This window comes from Hyperolius riggenbachi, chromosome 6 (genome assembly GCF_040937935.1).
Source record: "Hyperolius riggenbachi isolate aHypRig1 chromosome 6, aHypRig1.pri, whole genome shotgun sequence".
Classification (NCBI taxonomy): Eukaryota; Metazoa; Chordata; class Amphibia; order Anura; family Hyperoliidae; genus Hyperolius; species Hyperolius riggenbachi.
Window position 1 is genome coordinate 123,922,637 of NC_090651.1, and position 19,128 is coordinate 123,941,764.

The 19,128-nt window shown below is 44.4% G+C and overlaps 1 protein-coding gene across 1 annotated transcript in view; it reads left to right on the forward strand.

Moving 5' to 3' along the window:
- Positions 1-10,804, forward strand: part of HS2ST1 (heparan sulfate 2-O-sulfotransferase 1) — a 247,338-nt gene extending 236,534 nt beyond the window's left edge. The window contains exon 7 of the mRNA XM_068239852.1: positions 9,976-10,804. Within this exon, the coding sequence (XP_068095953.1) occupies positions 9,976-10,202 (227 nt within the window). The 3' untranslated portion in view covers positions 10,203-10,804. The remainder of the gene's footprint in view (positions 1-9,975) is intronic.
- Positions 10,805-19,128: the final 8,324 nt, after the last annotated feature.

Genomic DNA, 19,128 nt, shown 5'->3' on the forward strand with positions numbered 1-19,128 from the left:
CAATACCCTTTAACAAGTAAACGTAGGTGGTCCTCAGCATGTATGATGTGGGTTACTGTGGACTGCAGGCTACACAACTTTGGGAGTTTAATTCAGTTCTGAATATAGGAAAACTTGCCTGTTTTGCATCGGGCAGGTTGTATTTTCCTGTCTTGTATCTTCAGATAACTGAATGATCATACATTATTCACATGCCTACTTCCTGAACCAGGAACCATTATTCCAGTATTATCAGACTACTCCTTGTGTGTTTTGCAAAAGTGCTATTTTATGAGTAGAGAAAATGATTACTGGTTCTGAAATGTTCTGCTGTGAAAGAGATTGTATAACTGAGGAATGGTGCCAAAGTTTAGTGGGTATAAAGGGAGCCTTAATTTTATCGTTGTATTTATCAGAGATGGCTTCAAAATTTCATAGTTGGTGAGATTACTTTTGCAAACAGCAAATTACTGCGTAAATAAAACTGATGGCAGGGATGTTGCTGGATCAGTTTTAAAAACTTGCTAAGCTTTGCACAGCACAGTGACTGAAGGATTGCTTCTTTCACCTTAAAGAGGAACTTTAACCCAGGTTTTGAACCTCATCACAATCAGTGGCCGATTCCCCCTTTGCCAAGAGAAATCTTTACTTTTTCTCAAATAGACCATCAGGGAAGTCTATATGGCTGATATCGAGGTAAAACTCCTCACAGAGTGTGATGCTAGGGCCATGCATAGCCCAGACCGTTACCTGTCTGTGAGCCTCGTTGCATTGTGGGAAATCCAACTGACACGCAAGCAGTATCTCCCTCTGTGCATATTATAGTCCATCTTATTGTTAGTAGGTGTGTTTACAGAGAATGGCAGTTGGTGCTGTGTTTTTTGTTTTTTTTTCCCGCTCATCTGCCAGTAGTAAAGATTTTGACTCGCAGGCTTATTGTAGATCGAACAGCATGAACACATTACACTGTGAATATCAATTTCTTGATCTATCTTCTATTTTTTAACTCAATTTACAATTCATGGATTTATTTATTTTTTCTGTTACTACTGTCCTTCAGTAAAGTTCCTCTATAAAGGACAGATGGGAGGTGAAAGAAATAAATAAAGATCCACTTACCTGGAGCTTCCTCCAGTCCCTGTAAGCCGATTTGTCCCTCACCGCAGCTCCAGTGTCCCGGGATCCCGTCCATTGCAGATGCCGACCTCGCCAGGTCAGCATCTTGTGCCCCTGTGCAGCTGCACTGATAGCGCTCACGTGGCCTGGAGTGGTCTGCGCAGTCGCGCTCGCACAGGCACAGAAGATGACAACCGGGCAAGGTTGGCATCTGCAACGGAGGGGATCCCGGAACTCTGGAGCTGCGGCGACGGACAGATAGGCTTCCAGCGGCTGGAGGAAGCCTCAGGTAAGTAGATCTTTTTTTTTCACATTCCATCTGTCCTTTAAGCTACTTGGCTGAGGCAGTCATTAAGGACCGTCTCAGACATGAATCAAGAGTGTGTATAGGAGTCACACACCCCCACCCCCCCATTGTCACTTAAAAATCAAAGCATGATTAATGTTTTGGGTAAGCGCTCAGTTCAGTCTCTATAGTAAACAGAAAGTTCACAGTCTGCAATCAATCTTCAGCAGGTAAACAGACACTGTCAGCAGGGCAATGAATGCCCACCCCCAATATAGAAAGACTCACCAGATTGTATGGCCAGGATTCCCAGTGAACAGGTGTTATTGTTGATGAGTTGTGCAGGCTGCAGTGTGTGTGTGTGTGTGTGTGTGTGTGTGTGTGTGTGTGTGTGTGTGTGTGTGTGTGTGTGTGTGTGTGTCGATCAGAGCTCCTGGCTGGATTTCCCAGTGCTATAAGGAAGGTACTAACGACACACAATCCAGAAGGAACCCAGTATAGGAGGGTGCCCAGAGGCGGAGGTTGCCAGAGTGGCTGAGGGGTGGCCTATACCCCTAAAGTGAAGTCGGGCCCGATCTGGCCATACAATCTGGTGAGTCTTTCTATATTGGGAGTGGGCAATTATTGCCCTGCTGACAGTGTCTGTTTACCTGCTGAAGATTGATTGCAGACTGTGAACTTTCTGTTTACTATAGAGACGGAACTCTGAGCGCTTACCCAAAACGTTTATCATTTGTTGGAGCTAATCACAAAGAGCTAGGGAGCGCTCCACCTCATGTGTTTTGTTGTTTTGTTCATGCTCTTTTATTATTCTTAAGATTAATTTTTACTTGTGAGCGCTTATGTACATTTGTTTTATTAAGAATCAGGCATGCCAGAAATTTAGCTTGGTCCAACTGACCCCTGGCTCATTTTTCTCCTCATCCCTCTGGAAACTGCTGCATCGTGCTCTGTTCCTCTTCTGTAGCTAGCAGCCTGTCTCTAGAACACTTGGCCCTGAACTGCCCACCAAAGGATAGAGGGGGTGGGGTCTTCAAATTCCACTTCTTCTGAGTACAATGGGCTTTACTATCATAGTGGCTAAGTAGGTGACACAGGCTAACACAATCTAGGTGTGCAAAACTACATTTGATTAATGAGGTGAACTGTGTAGCTAAGGCCCGTGTCATCACCTTCAGCTACATACTTTCTACTGTAAAGCTACGAACATAAATCTGACATCTCGTTGCTCTTCCTACTTTTAGTCATGTGGCCACTCCTAATTGACCCACTCGCAAGTTAAATCTGCAGAGCAAAAAGCAAGCTGTATTGTGCATCTGTGATGATGGGGAGGAGTCAGGACAGCAACCAGTCCATCCCATCATCACACTTGTACTGCCATTTTTACAGGACATGGAGCTACGGGACCCAGTCAGTCAGTTACAGTCAGTATATTTACTAGTAAAAGTGCAGGCCTGAGCCAGATGGAATTAAATAAAGAAAACATATTTTCACATAGTATCTCCTCTGTTTGCTTTTTTGCAGGGGAAGGGGGGAATGTAAGAAATTTTTGAAAATTCCTGTAGTGCACCTTTTTAAAGCACACCTGTTATCAGCCAGCCATGGAGATTTCCCCTTTCAGCTCCTTCTAAATATGCAAATTTCCCAGCTGCAACACTGTTCCTGTGGCTATAATGCTTTCTATATCATTCACCTGGAACTAATATGCCATTCAGGGAAGAAGCATTGAACACACAATCTGCATACTAGTCTCAGGTGGCAGTGATTCAGATAGTATTCTATGCAGAGTATGTACAATATAGCTAGGGAAGCATAATTTTATAGGAGGGCAATATAGCAGCCTCCATCTTTTTCATAGAGGATTTGAACTGACATGTGGAGTAACATAAATGTGCAGTCCAAAGCCTACTTAGAACTAGGCTGGTTTAGTTTAGTTTTTTTCCACACTGTAACACAAAATAATGCTGTGAGATTCCAGGAAAGTCCTATGTGGGAGTAGGTCTACAGGGGGATCAAACACAATCATAAAGGGTTCCAAAAGCTAAAACAGATTCTTAAGTTGTGGGCCTAAGGCTCCCTGCACACTGCAAATCCGTTTTCCGATTCTGATTCCGTTTCCGATTTTCAATTCCGATTTTCCCTGAATACATTCAACAGAAAAACGGATAAAAAAACGCAGCACGCAGTAAAGATTAAAAATCTGATGTAAAAACCGATTAAAAAGCAGAATCTGAAACGGAAATGCATGCAGTGTGCAAGAGGCCTGAATGTTTATTCATATTTTTCTCGCTTCAGTTGTTCTTTAAATTTAGAGGCTGCCATATTTATTTCCTTTTAAGCAATACCAGTTGCCTGGCTGTTCTGCTGATCTATTTGGCTGCAGAGGTGTCTGAATAACTCCAGGAACAAGCATGCTCTTGAAGGATCTAGCAATAATGTCAAAAGCACCTGATCTGCTGCATGCTGGTTCAGGGGCTATGGCTAAAAATATTAGAGGCAGAAGATCAGCAGGACAGCCAGGCAACTGGTATTGCTTAAAAGAAAATAAATATGGCAACCTCCTGTCTTCGGCAGGCACCTTCAAGTGTCAGGCCTGTTCACAGCAGTGTGGTGTAATGGGCGCTTTGTATCGTGGCTTATGCACTGCAATAGCACCTATGCGATGTTCAGTGTGGTGCAGTGCATGCAGTGTGGTATAGCAAAATGGGTGTTAACAGATACATGTGTTTCATTGACCTTTTGCTTCACTGCTTGCAACGCAATGCGGCTGTAATGTAAGAGATGCAACTTCCATGTTATACTGGGACTCCAAGGCAACGTCCCACTGTGAACAGGGACAATTCCTTAAAGCGTCCATTGCACTTAATGTGCAAGGAGGAGGTGGAGAGCACCAGCCTATGCTGTTCACTTCATTCCATGAGTGCGCTCACAGCAAACTGGAAGGTACCTTCGTAATGTTTGATGCCCAGACAGGTGGGTGATGGGTGGCAGGCTGGCAGCGCTAAACAGATAACAGCTGTTGTGGATAGAGTGAAGACGCTGTTCTTTAAAGTACCTCTGACCAGTTCCCCTCCCCTTAAACGTTCAATAATGTTTTACCATTGGTGCTGTGACTAAGTCACAGCACCATCCTCCCTGCTCCAGTACTCCCCGTGGACCCCGTTCTGCTCCGTCATAGTCTTCGACTGAGGCAGAGCGTGGAATATGAGCGAGGAGGAAGTGACAGTTCTTTCTCCCGCTGTGCGACCATAACTCCGCCCCCTCCACCTTCCGCTTTAGTTCCGTATCTGATTCCTTTCACACAGCGTGCAGGGGAGCTGCGCTGTCTGCGGGCTTGTGATAATTGAGGTCGGAAAAAGTCACAGCACCAGCAATAAAACAATTTTAAAATTATATACGACCAGGTCTGGGGTACTTTAAATGCAGGTCAACTGTAGACCTGTCCCCTACTTGTATACAACCAATGACAATGGGCGATAGGGAGGCTGCACTCAGGCATGCGAAAAAGGCAAAAAATTACACATATTTTCATATGTCAGGTACGGCCTGCCATCTCTTTGGAAATGTCAGATGCTGCTGAGACAATTAGTACATAGCAAGGAAATGAACAGCGCTACTTAAAAACAGATGAGTGCCTACCTGCAAGAGAGTGCAAGCCCCACTTGTGGGATAAAATACACACCTGTCTACCACTGGAGGATGTTGGTTTCCTGTAACAGCTTACATGCAACTTGTTAAGTACTCGTCCCTCCCACTGCGGAGAAGTCATCCTCTTATGGGAGGGGACCTAACACTAACTAAATCCTAACCTATGTATATAGCCTGGGTGCGCTACCAAGTAAAATCGAAAATTGAAAATTGCGCTGAGACAATTGCAGGATGCTGGAGGCAAGCAAGATCAGATTCAGCCCGCGGGACTTCAGTTCGACACCTGTAGAATAGGACTATATGTACAATTGTTAATCTCATCAGTTTATGCTCAGTTCAGGTTTGCTTTAAAGGATACATGAGGCTAAAACAACATTTCTGAAGATTTACTTACCTGCAGGCTTTCTCCGGCCCTTAGAAGTCTCTGTGTCTCTCGCCGCAGTTAGCCACTCTCCTGGGGCCCCTTAGTAGCAGTCAGGTCAGTGACTTCTGTGCTGCGCAGGTGCAGTAGTACTGCCTCTGCACAAAATGCTCCTGGACACAGAGGGTACCCCAGTAGAGAGACAGTGGAACTGCGGCGACGGACACAGAGACTACTAGTGGCTGGAGGAAGCCCCAGGTAAGTAAATCTGCAGTCATTTTTTAAGCGCTCATGTATCCTTTAAGTATTCAACATTTTATGCCTGGTACACACCATGCAATTTCCCATCAGATCGACGGGTCGAATCAATAATTTCCGACATGCCCAATCAGATTTCCGGTCAATTTTGTGTAGAAGTGGTCAGAAAACAATCGGAAAATCGATTTTCTTTCCGATCACATCTGCACAAAATCGATCAGAAACCTGATCGGTCCTGTCGGAAATTATCAGTTATTATTATTGATTTATTAAATACCAGCATATTTTGTGGTGCTCTATACAATATAGATCAATCTTAACTAAATCCAAAATTGAACAAAACAAAGCAAATCCTTATAGCAGCAAACTGATATGTGAAACTAATCAGTATATTGAAGCAAAGTGGTCTTTCATCAGTCAAATGTGCTTACCAGTGCGATGTAGGTACCTTCCTGATGGATGGATGGATAGGTTCACAGCTTCAGGGAAGCACAGATATAAAACTCTTTTGCACATATGAACATGTGTTAATAGTAATACTGCCGATTTACACTAAACATATTTACTTTTAGAGTTACGGCTTCAATTTCAATTTCGGGTTTAGTTGTGCTTTAAGGAGCAATGGTACTGAAGTGTAGACGTAATTGGCAGATTTTGGTTGCTGGTTTTATATTTCATAGTGTCTCTGTAAGGAAAGGTACTACCCCCAGTAACAATGTGCTTTGTTGAACCATAAACCCCTCATACATTAGCCTACAGTTGGGGTTAAGCCTAATGGGCACTTGTGTATGCAAATGATTCTTTTCCAGTAGCTGAGTGGATACCCTGCTGACAAATTTTCAGGCTGCAGAGACATTAGGAAGCTGAGCTGGCTCTTGTGCTGTCATAGAGGTGTTATGCTGCCACCTAATGCTGCTCTTTGGTATTTTTTATCAGTTTTATATAATGAATATTTCCAAAGCAAAATGCACTCCAGATGAACTACATTTTTCATTACGTGAGCCGGTATTTGCCATGGTCTCCAAACGCTAAATAATATATACACTATATTTCTCCTTGCTGGACCTAGCTGCAGACACGGCTGATTCTAACACTACTACATGTCTGTCAATGTATCCCAGGATTGTTTCTTAGCGATCCTCTGTGGTGATTCATAAAACCAGCATAAATGATCATAATTGTTTGGCACTCCTTGCTGTTTTGCCACTGACCATTCTCCTTACCGTCTACATAGGACAATTGAGCTGTCTATACCAGGGCTTTTCAAACTGGCGCACGTACCACCGGTGGGTCTTTGCTGTTGGCCAGGTGGTACGCGCCGGATTTGCCCATCACTTAATTGCCCGCCTGCCTCTTATCCTGGTGTCCCATCCTACCTCCACAAAAGTTCCAGCAGTCAGGAGACATTTGGTGGAACGGCAGGTGACTAATCAGCACTGACAAGAAGCCAGACTCTTGCACCAATGCCTATACATAATATAATTAACTCATGTCGCTCTGCATTAGAATTAGAACATCTTCACTATATTACGTATGCTTAGTACGTACTATAGATGTGTTTTCTATTGTAAGGTCACCACCCAGAGTCCAGACAGTTAACTGATCCAGATAGTAGTTTGTCAATAGATTGTCCATCGCTTTTAAAAAAAAAAATCAGCTTGCCACTTTAAGCAATCCTAAACAAAAATGTCTCAGTTAAGAGGGTTCCTGTATCTTCTTGCACCCCACAGTTCTAGTACTGGGTCCCCCTCTGCTACCCGGCTAGTTTTTCTCAGTGTGCGAGCACAGCCATGAAGGAGCGTGTCCACACTAGGCATGTGCTAGTAAGGTCTGTGTGTGCCCAGTAGAACGAAGGTGCTTGTGCCCAGTATGGACCCGTTTGTCCACAGCCGTGCTCACACACTAATGAAATTGGGACAGCCTGTGCTGGAATGATGGGTAAGAAGATGATATTGGAAGACTCTGGCCTGTCCAGAGGCTTCCCACTACTGGGGTATTTTATTTGTTTGCTTCAGGATTTCTTTAACCACTTAAGTACCAGCGGTCTCTGCCCCCCTTAAGGACCAGAGACCGCTGGTACTAGAAACAGCGGAACACCATTGAATAACAACGAATTGGCCCACATACCCGCCATAATTGATGTCACCGCCGCATGTCTGGAACCTGGGCCACCCACTCTGCCGTTGTAATGACAGATAAAGCCGCCCAGAAGCAGCCTTTCTCACGGAGTATCACGCATTCTCAGTGGGAAGTTAAAAATAATTTTCCTGAAATATCTCTCCTTCCGCACCACATACACTCCGGTACGTACACTTTCAGGGGAAAGAGAGGTCCCCCTGATCTAGCTCTGTGCCAGATTGCAGCCCCCGAACCCTGCTGGTTCCCAAGATTGATTACAGAAATCTGTCTCGGGAAGCAGTGGGGCTCGGGGCTGCAATTTGGCACAGAGGTAGATTGGAGTGTCCCCTCCCTACCCTGTAAATTGCGAGAGTGTACGTGATGCGGAAGAGGAGATAATTAGGACAATTTACGTGGTAGCACAATTAAATGGGAAACATGCTCCTACTGTCCTTGCAAGGCGGCACAATGTGCGAGGCCGCACTCTCTGTCATTACACAGTCGCTATTACGGCAGATTTCCTGTGTGGTGGTCAGGAGCCACTTTCATTGGCCTCCTGACCCTGTCTATCAATGTAAGCCATTGGAAGTTGCTAACGTGGATAGACAGGGTCAGGAGCCAATGAAATTGACTCTTGACCCGTTCCCCGGGCTCTGCAGTCATAGAGACTACAGGGCAAGTGAGCTGCGGCGGGGAGAATGCGACGTGATCGGCGGGAGCGACGAGAACGGCGAGTGCACACGGTGGCTCTCAGTTGAAATCTGCACCCTGGCAGCCAGATCAGCAGCAAAACAGGGTGTACATTTCAACTAGCGACGTTTTTAAGTAGTTAAATTTACCATATTTACAAAGGTGTAATTTTATTTTTTGTGTTGAGATCAGCACTGTTATTGCCTGCAGCATTTACATTTTGACGACACTTTGCAGTTCTGTTCACTTGCTCCATGAAAGCTAATATTGTTCTCCACTTTCAAATATTTGGCACTCTATAAAATGTTGATCATGCCAGTCTCCGCTTTTTTTATTTGGCAAGCAAAATTTATAGCTGAAAATCATCAGTGAAGGTGGAAATTACACAGATAACAATCGCCTCATAAAACTGATGATCAGTCAGATTTTATTGCCTCTTTGGATTTGAACAGCTGATTGACACTGGCATAAATGCATCTCTTTGTCTTTTCCATAATGACTAAACAACCAGCTTCTGCTTCCTGAGGTAACTATCCCTTGCCTTAGGACTCATTCACACTAAAGAACACGTGCATGAACACTATTTCGTGCATGCGTGCACATAGCATGGTATGCAGGTCATGGTGTGTTAAAATGTGTTAAATCTGCAGCCCCAACACAGTAGAACCTATCGGGAAAACGTGTGTATCGTGCAAATGTTCCCAGATGCGTTACATCGCAATCCATGGGAATGCACAGCTGTACTTTGAATGGTAACCTGGAAGTCTACGGACTTTCATGTTATCATGTGGATCGCATACTATATGCAGTGCGTCAAAACAGACAGTGCAGCACATAGTGTGAATGAGCCCTTACCCCTCAATGTTTCCAGGGGCTTCTCAGCTGATCATGTGACTCTTCTAGGAGCTACAGCTGTTAGCAAGTTTTCCTCACAGCAAAGTCCTCTCCTAAAGGAATGTTCAAGAAGATACAAATCATTCCAAGTCGATAGTGGTTTCAAGCAGCATACATTTGCATAAAAATCTCTAAGTGTAATGTGATGGAATATGTTGGCGCATTATAGATGAAATATAATAATAAAAATGTGATATTTATATTAATTGGCATTACAAATATCATGCACTAATCACGGACTTCTGATAGCTGTATTTTTTCCATAATACAGGTGAACCTTACTTGCAAACAGGTTCCATTCTGGGACATTCATTTGTTAATTGAATCCTGTATTAATCATGGATAAATGAATTACTTTTGTAGAACTCTAGATTTAGACATTATACTGTTTTGGGTTGTTTTCAATGTGCTATTAAAGTGCTTTTAACTACTTAAAATGGCTTATACAATACTGTGACATTTAACAACAAAAATTTGTAATAAACAGTATTGTATAATTTGTACATGAGGACAGGCTTGTAGCTCTGAAATGACAATTGTAAGTAGAGGACTGGCTATAAATTAAAATTTTCATCACATAAATGAATTAACACTCTACCTTGCCCATGTGTTTCTCTACTTAAAGGAAAGAAGTCTCACCTCAGAAAAACAACAGAGAAAAAAGCCCCCTCGAAGGAGACCACTGCCAAACTTCAGCAGTCAGACATATGGAAGATGGAAAATGAGTTTTACGACTTTGCACTCGAGCAGTTCCAGTTTGTCAGGGCCCACGCCGTGCGGGAAAAAGACGGAGAACTTTACGTGTTGTCACAGAACTTTTTCTATGAAAAAATTTATCCAAAGTCAAGCTAAGGACACTGTATCTGTTTAATGGACTACACCTTTGTGCATAAGACTCTAATTTCAGGCCTACAGACTCTGCCGGTAATTATACCTGTGAGATGGTTCATTGGTAACTCACTAAGAGCGTCATTAAATGAGCCATATCAAATGTTTAGCACTAGGCAAATGAGACCTTGAGGTGATCTCCAACTTCTGCCGCGCGGCTGTACCGGCAAATATGAGGACTCAGCTCTCGCAAAGTGGACACTGGACTGTCTGGAATTACAATGTACAGACAATTGGAACTTTTTTTTTTAAAAAAACTTGTACGTGTTTAGTCGTCTCCCCGCTGCTTTAATTTGTGTTCGGTTGAAAATAGCTGTTATTGACCATGTACTTTTCACCTGTGAATATTTAAACACATTGAAGAGCTCTATTGGAATATGCATCTGTGTAACTTGTCCACTCTACACCGGTGCTTAATTAGTATCAAGACGGATCATTGGTTACAAGTCAACAACGAGACAGTATTTGTTTTTTTTTTCGGGGTTTTTCTTTGTTTTGTTTGTTTTTTTCAGTTTTGATTTTACCCTTCTGTCTATAGACATTAAAGTATTACAGTTTTTTTATGACTTGATTGATTGGTTCATCTTCCTGGAAGAATTTTAAGGTTACAGATCATGTTCAGAAATGAATATAGATGAAAAATCACGCTATACGAATATAATTCTGCCGTTTTTCATCATAGCTTGGGGAAAGACAAACTAAACCCCAGCTCCAAGCACAGATATTATATACCTTCTGAAAGCACAGACAGTAGAGCGCAAACTAAGGCTTACGCAGCTACTGCGGGTGGAGGTGCCCAAAAACTATACAATCATTAAAAACTGTCTAAAAAGGAGTTATGGTTGGCTTACTTCTCCTGTAGGTCTCAAAGTAGTCACGGTGACTTGATATTCTTTTAAAACGTTTATTGCACACAGTAGGCTTTTGACCAACAATTTTGGGGATGTAACCACTCCCTTAGGTTAAATAGCCACCAAAAAAGGGCAAAAAATAAAGAGAACAATTGGGAGAGTGACGGGAGAGGTCAGCCAGCCATACCGCTCCTTTTTAGATTGTTCTTTTAAATAATTTTCATATTTTTTGGTTGCCTCCACACTCTACTATTGTCTTTACGCCTCTGTTGGGAGGTTGTAACTTTATTTTTCGTTTTATCGGGATCTTTCAATAAACACCAGGAGAGCGACATTCTGAGGACCCTAATCGTGACAGGAATCATAAGCCTTATTAGTGGTTGCAGTACTCTTGCAACCTAAAATATGAGTGACACACTCTAACATAATTTTTGGGGTGTTTTAACATGTGCCTCTATTTGCTCTGGATCTCGTTTCCCTGACTGGATAGTGTATTGGTTAAGGGCTCTGCCTCTGACACAAGAGACCTGGGTTCAAATCTCGGCTCTGCCTGTTCAGTAAGCCAGCACATATTCAGTAGGTGGGCATTTGAAATCTGTGCCGGGAGACGCCGGGCGCAGGATACAGCTGGTATATGGCCGCGTTAATTACTATTTCCCCTCCATACCGCCATGGATGGTGGGGAATTATTGTGTTTTAAAAGCAATTTCAGCTCCGTCTTCTGACAGCACCGACGTTACTCACTGAGCACCGCTATAGATGTAATTCCTATTGCAGTCTATGGTGGTGCCGGCTGCGCCCAAATCTTACTGCGCTGAAAAGCACTGCTCTGGGCAAGTGTCCCTAAGGCCACGTTCACATTATGAAACGCAGATGGCCGTGCGTTCGGAATGCAATTCATACGATAGCAGCCATCTGCGTTTCTATGCGTTGTATGGCTGATCCCATTCACTGAAGTGAATAGGTCAGCCGCAAGTTTCTGCAAAAAATGCGTGCAGCATGCGTTCCCGGACTGCACTGGTCCGGGAACACATGCAGTGTTGTGAACATCAGACAGTTCAGTCTATGCACTGTCTGATGCCGTGCGTGTTTGCCTCCTGCACGCGTTCCCAAAACGCGGATGGGAATGCGTGCAGTGTGAACGGGACCTAACACTGCTACTGCAGCCTACAGAGCATGTTCTAATGGTTGCAGCTCTGACACTTTTAGTCCGCCAGGAGAAAAGTGCGATATAAATGTTCTGTGTCTTGTCTCTGTCTTTTTGGTCCACGGATATTGTTTGGGCTATCCTCCTTAACAATCTTAAAACTTTGTTCATGTGCCATGCGGCAGCTGAGCTGAATTGTGGGTGAGTTTGCTGCGTTTTAGCTGGGTAACCTCTTGCAAATCAGACTGCAAATGCACAGGGCACACGCTGCTGCCTGAGAAGTTTACAGTCTGCAGCTGTGGAGGTCTGTGATGCTGGAAGTGAATGCAAAGAAAAAAAAAACCCTCTGCTGCCGATTGCTTGAACAGGACTAGAAAAGCATCAGAGCCTGGAACTGAGCATTGGGGTAAGGCCTCTTTCTACGAACTGTTGAGCTGTGTGCTCAGCAAGCAGTTACCAGGCAGCAGTAAGCAGTTATCATGCAGCAACAAGCAGTTACCAGGCAGCAGTGAGCAGTTGTGAGAGTTTGAGAGGCATTTCACTGCCTAACAGTTCGTGGAAAAGAGGCCTAAGAGAGGTTTAGTAGGCACCTATCATCAGTGGATACTCGGAGCTGATTTAAAGGGCAACTGAAGAATGAGATCGAGGCTGACATATTTATTTCCTTTTAAACAATACCAATTGCCTGTCAGCCCTGCTGATCTATATGGCTGCAGTGGTGTCTGAATAACACCAGGAACAAGCATGCAGCTAATCTTGTCAGAAACACTTGATCTGCTGCATGCTTGTTCAGGGTCTGTGGCTAAAAGAATTAGGGTCAGAGGGTCAGCAGGATAGCCAGGCAACTGGTATTATTTAAAAGGAAATAAATATGGCATCCTTCATATCCTTCTTACCTCAGTTGCCCTTTAAGGTAAAGTCACAAGTTTGATTTTAAATTGTTATAGTTGCATTTCCCAACCGCCTCAGATCAGCTGCTGACAGCCCTGGCCACATTTGTACGCAGCTGCATGCAATGGTACAAAGAGGCTGACAGGCAAATGACTAAAGGACACCTGACGTGAGAGGGATATGGAGGCTGACATCTTTATTTCCTTTTAAACAATACCAGTTGCCAGGCAGTCCTGCTGGTCTATTTCTCTGCAGTAGTATCTGAATAACACCAGAATCAAGCATGTCAGATCTGACTTTATCTGCTGCATGCTTGTTCAGAGGCTATGGCTAATAGTATTAGAGGCAGATGATTAGCAGGGTTGCCAGGCAACTGGTATTGATTAAAAGGAAATAAATAATACAGCCTCCGTATACCTCTTACTTCAGTTCCCCTTTAAATCAGATGAATATGGCAGCCTCCATATCCCTTTCAGGTGTGCTTTAACCCCGACAAATGCTTGTGGGGATTGGCAGTATGGATGGGCAATGAAAATGCAAGTCATTTTGAGATGCTGCAGAACTATGAAAATTCTATATGAAAATTTATACGGCTTAAAAATGGACCAACGGAATTCTATTTCAGGCCATTCCATTTGTCCATTTTCAAGCCGTTGGATGTAGTTGGAATTTCAAGTGGGCGGCATGCCAGATTACAGCCCTGAGGTATGTTTCCTTTATGCAGACCTCTCAACTGCCAGCACTGGCTTTCTGGTGTAAGCTATCACAGAAGGTGAACAGCAGAATGATGTGATGGATAGTGTATGCAATATTTATTTCCTTTTAAAGAACAATTGCTTGGCAGTCCTGCTGATCTACGGTATTTGGCTGCATGTGGCATCTGAATCACACACCTCAAACAAGCACGTGGCTATTACGGCCAGATTTTAAGCACAGCAACTGGTGTTCAAACTTGTTTTGGATCTGTGGCTGAAAGTAGAAGGGTCTGTTTCCATTTGTGACAGCGCGTCTCCAAGATGCATAGTGGCACTTTTTTCAGTGCGAGAGAATGCATCTGAAGCCCTCTAGCAGCGCATGCATGGCTATGGGGATTTGCACATGATGCAAAAAATACTGCTGATTGTCAGTTTTGTTTTTTTTCCCACCCAGCACATGAATTTGAAAACAACCTATTCATTTCAATAGGCTGCGATTCCCCTGTCTGAATTTGTGTGCGGGGAAAAGTTGCAAATAGGCCCTAGTGGAAATGAGCCCCCAGAGATACAGGACAGCCAAGAAATTGGCATAATTTGAAAGGAAGAAAAAAAACAGCAGCCTTCACATCGGTCACTGTTAGGTTTCCTTTCCACAAACTGTTGAGCCATGTGCTCAGCAAGCAGTTAACAGGCAGATGTAGGCAGTTATCAAGCAGCATTGAGCAGTTACTAGGCAGCAGTGAGCAGTTGAGAGAGTTTGAGAGGCATTTCACTGCCTATCGGCAGTCCGTGGAAAGGAGGCCTTAGGCCTCTTTTCCATAGACTGTTGATAGGCAGTGAAATGCCTCAGTGCTACCTGGTAACTGCTCTCTGCTGCCTGGAAACTGCAGCAGTGAGCAGTAACCAGGCAGCAGCAAGCAGTTATAAGAGTTTGAGAGGCATTTCACTGCCTATAAACAGTCCGTGGTAAAGAGGCCTTAGGGATGATCACATATATGCAAATTGTTTTGAGTTGATGCAAATGTATGCAGTTTGGAAATGGACCAGTCAGTTTAAACCCAGGTTTAAATTGATGAGTGCTTTTTCAAGCTGCATATATTTGCATAAAAATGTGCATAATTTCAGAAGTATTTGCATCTCATTGATCATCCCTAGTCACTGTAAGACTATCTGAAATGATTGGGGTCCACACACTTTGAAATTAGGACACCCAAAATAATTGTTTATCGTCATTTACAGCACATTTGCAAACTATACAGGTGTCCACCAATATTCACCAGTTTCTCATTGCGAATAATGTGTGCTTAGACACCATACCCGACTTCTATTGTTCTCTGTCGCAGGTACCAGCCTCTCACTCTTCTCCCCTTCCTTTCTCCATAGAGCGGAACATGCTGTTCAGCAGATAGCCAAACAATGTTTGTACAGAAGAAAGTTGTCCCAATCAATCAAGAAGCGATTTCTAAACCCACTATTATTGAAAGTGTGCACCTAGAGACAGAACATTTTTTTCCCCTACAGATACACTTTGCAAATACCTTCTGTTTTAATCATTCAGCTTTATGTGAGCAAGAAATATCTCCCTTAGGGCGGTTTCAAACTATACACAATTTTGCGCTTTTTTTCCAATTGTTTGCAAAACGCAAGGACATGAGCAAAATGATAAAAATCCCAGAAACCCTTTTATACCAGTGTGATGAGATTTTGTCTGATCGCAGAAATCCCGAATGCTTTATTTTTTTTCCTGAGTTTTCTCCATGTGTCTCTAGCATCCAGCAGAATCCTATTGTAAAATCGCAAAAAAATGAGCATTTAAGTGTGAGCCATCTCATTTACTATGTGGGAAAAACTTACACCTTGGAACATCTCACATTGGCCTCGATTCATAAAGCATTACCGCATGCGTTATCGCCCAAGCAGTAAATTACCGCATGGTATGTTGTTGATAGTGGATTCATAAAATTTAATGCATGTTTTACCGCATGTGGTAATGAAAATGTTGTTTGTGTCGGTAAACTGAATGAAGTGTATTCATGAAAAAAAAGGGAGTAAGGAAGCGATAAATAACATATTGCTATCACCAACAAAGATCTGGCGATAAGGAGGAGACACCGAGAGCCCAATATAGTGTAGTATGCAGAGGGTAAGTTGGTAAAGTGTAATGTGAGAAGTTTATACTCGCAAACAAGGGTCACCACTAAGGCAACCACTGTAAAGGCAGGTGTGGAGATTAGACCTGTCCTCACTCAGAAATAAGCTCTCTATAGAAAGGAAGAAAGGTAGGGGTGGGGTCCCCCTTCCACCAAGGGTGGACACTAATAAGCTTGTGAGTGAACAGAGGCGCCAGTCATGGTAAAAAACAATCGTTAAAAGTTTTAAAATATGCTGGGAGGCAGTGGTGGACTTGCCTCCAAAAAGCAGACTAGAGAACTGTCTGACATAAATAAATACTTTATTGGTACCCCAATAGATGCAATGCATTTCGCAGGACAAGGCCCGCTTCATCAGGCAATAGGTAGGGGACAAACAGTGACTCTCATACAGAGGCGCTACACATGCTGTATGAGAGTCACTGTTTGTCCCCTACCTATTGCTTGATGAAGCATGCCTTGTCCTGTGAAACGCGTTGCATCTATTGGAGTACCAATAAAGTATTTATTTATGTCAGACAGTTGTCTAGTCTGGTTTTTGGAGGTAAGTCCACCACTGCCTCCCAGCATATTTTAAAACTTTTAGGCTGGTTTCACAGTGGGACGTTAAAGTCCCACGTTACAGCAGCCAGTAACGCAGCCTAACTCACAGCACTGTAAAATCAATGCGCTGTTCACAGTGCACACGTTGCGTTACATAGTAACGCAGCACGTTTAAACAAAGTGCTACATGCTGTACGTCATACTGCGCTAATCCACGTTAGACTGTTTGCACATGCTCAGTAATGTTGGAGGAGGAGGTCTCCCCTCCTCCTCTGCGGCCAGCCACATGGCTAATTTATATTCACTGCACTTTGGTGACTCGTGGTGGGACTGTAGTGTTGTCCGGATCATGAACGAATCATTCATTTGATCCAGATCTTTTTTTGTGAGTCGAATCATCCGGATCATCACAATGAAAGATTCGATTCACAGTGGATGTTTGTCTGGAAGAAACAGGAACATACAGAATGTACAGTGCAGGGAAAGTCCTGTCCTGCTAGTCATTTCACCCAGTCTGCTTCCCTAGTAAAATGATTCGGTTCAAAGATCTGGATCTTTTCAATTATCTGATTCAAATGATCCGAATCCTTAAAAAGATCCGGACTTCCTATCACTAACCTGGAGCGGCTGCTTTGAGAGCTGCATAACGCAGCTCAATCTGACGTCCAACTTCAACACCACCATGCGTTGCGTTAGGGGTGCGTTATGCGACCATAACATCCCCTAAAACGCAACGTCTTGGTAGGAAAGTAGCCTTAACGATTGTTTTTACCCTGACTGGCGCCTCTGTTTACTCACGAAAGACCTGGCGAGTTTGCTCTACACAGTAGCATTTCAGGTGACAAATGGAGCCCTTTCAACTTAATGTTAAGCTGGCCATACACTGGCCCGATTTGCCGCCGCTTCGACAGCAGATTCGATCACTGGGATCGAATCTGCTGCCAATCGTTCGCGCTACACGCCGAATTTCGATCTATCCCGTCCCGTCGATCGCTCCGTGCGGAAAATTACCATCGATCGCCCGCGGGTAGGGAGCGCGTCGCTAGCGGCGTTCGAGTGCCCGACGACCGACGCAATAGAGCCCGCATACATTACCTGCTCCGCCAGCGCGAGTCCTCTCGGTCACCGCTGCTCCGTCTCCGCTCTGGTCTCCAGCATGCTTCACTTCTTCTAGCCCGGTAGGAAGTTTAAACAGTAGAGGGCGCTCTACTGTTTAAACTTCCTGCCAGGCAGGAAGAAGTGAAGCATGCCCAGAGACCAGAGCGGAGACGAAGCAGCGGTGACCGGGAGGACTCGCGCCGGCGGAGCAGGTAATGTATGCGGGCGGGCGGGAGCGGCGGCAGCACCACCACCACAACAGATTGTGAACGGTTTCAGGCTGAAATCGGTTCACAATCTGTTTGATCGAATCTGATCAGAGAGGGATCGTATGGCTACCTTTACTGCAAACAGATTGTGAACAGATTTCAGCCTGAAACCGTTCACAATCTGTTGTGGTGGTGGTGCTGCCGCCGCTCCCGCCCGCCCGCATACATTACCTGCTCCGCCGGCGCGAGTCCTCCCGGTCACCGCTGCTTCGTCTCCGCTCTGGTCTAGGCTCTGGTCTAGTCTGAAGCATGCCCAGAGACCAGAGCGGAGACGAAGCAGCGGTGACCGGGAGGACTCGCGCCGGCGGAGCAGGTAATGTATGCGGGCGGGCGGGAGCGGCGGCAGCACCACCACCACAACAGATTGTGAACGGTTTCAGGCTGAAATCGGTTCACAATCTGTTTGATCGAATCTGATCAGAGAGGGATCGTATGGCTACCTTTACTGCAAACAGATTGTGAACAGATTTCAGCCTGAAACCGTTCACAATCTGTTGTGGTGGTGGTGCTGCCGCCGCTCCCGCCCGCCCGCATACATTACCTGCTCCGCCGGCGCGAGTCCTCCCGGTCACCGCTGCTTCGTCTCCGCTCTGGTCTAGTCTCCGGCATGCTTCACTTCTTCCTGCCTGGCAGGAAGTTTAAACAGTAGAGCGCCCTCTACTGTTTAAACTTCCTGCCGGGCTAGAAGAAGTGAAGCATGCTGGAGACCAGAGCGGAGACGGAGCAGCGGTGACCGAGAGGACTCGCGCTGGCGGAGCAGGTAATGTATGCGGGCGGGAGCGGCGGCAGCGCCACCACCACAACAGATTGTGAACCGATTTCAGCCTGAAACCGTTCACAATCTGTTTGCAGTAAAGGTAGCCATACGATCCCTCTCTGATCAGATTCGATCAGTGAGGGATCTATCTGTTGGTCGAATCTGATGGCAAATCGACCAGTGTATGGCTACCTTTATGGAATTTAAGGATACAAAGGAGGAAGGGTGGTTGTAATATCACCCAGGCTTTTAGAAATCATAGTTATATATATTTTTATATATGTACAATAGATAATTTATAAGAATTTTTATATATATATATTTATATATATAATTATAATTTATAAAAAAATAAGTCACGTGTCAAAAACTGCCCTTTTCTACCCAGCATGCACCTTATTAGGAAGTCAGCAGCAAACTACCGCACTCAGCAAATTATACCGACAGCTTTCTGCACCACACCACACACTTACCGCACACTTACCGACT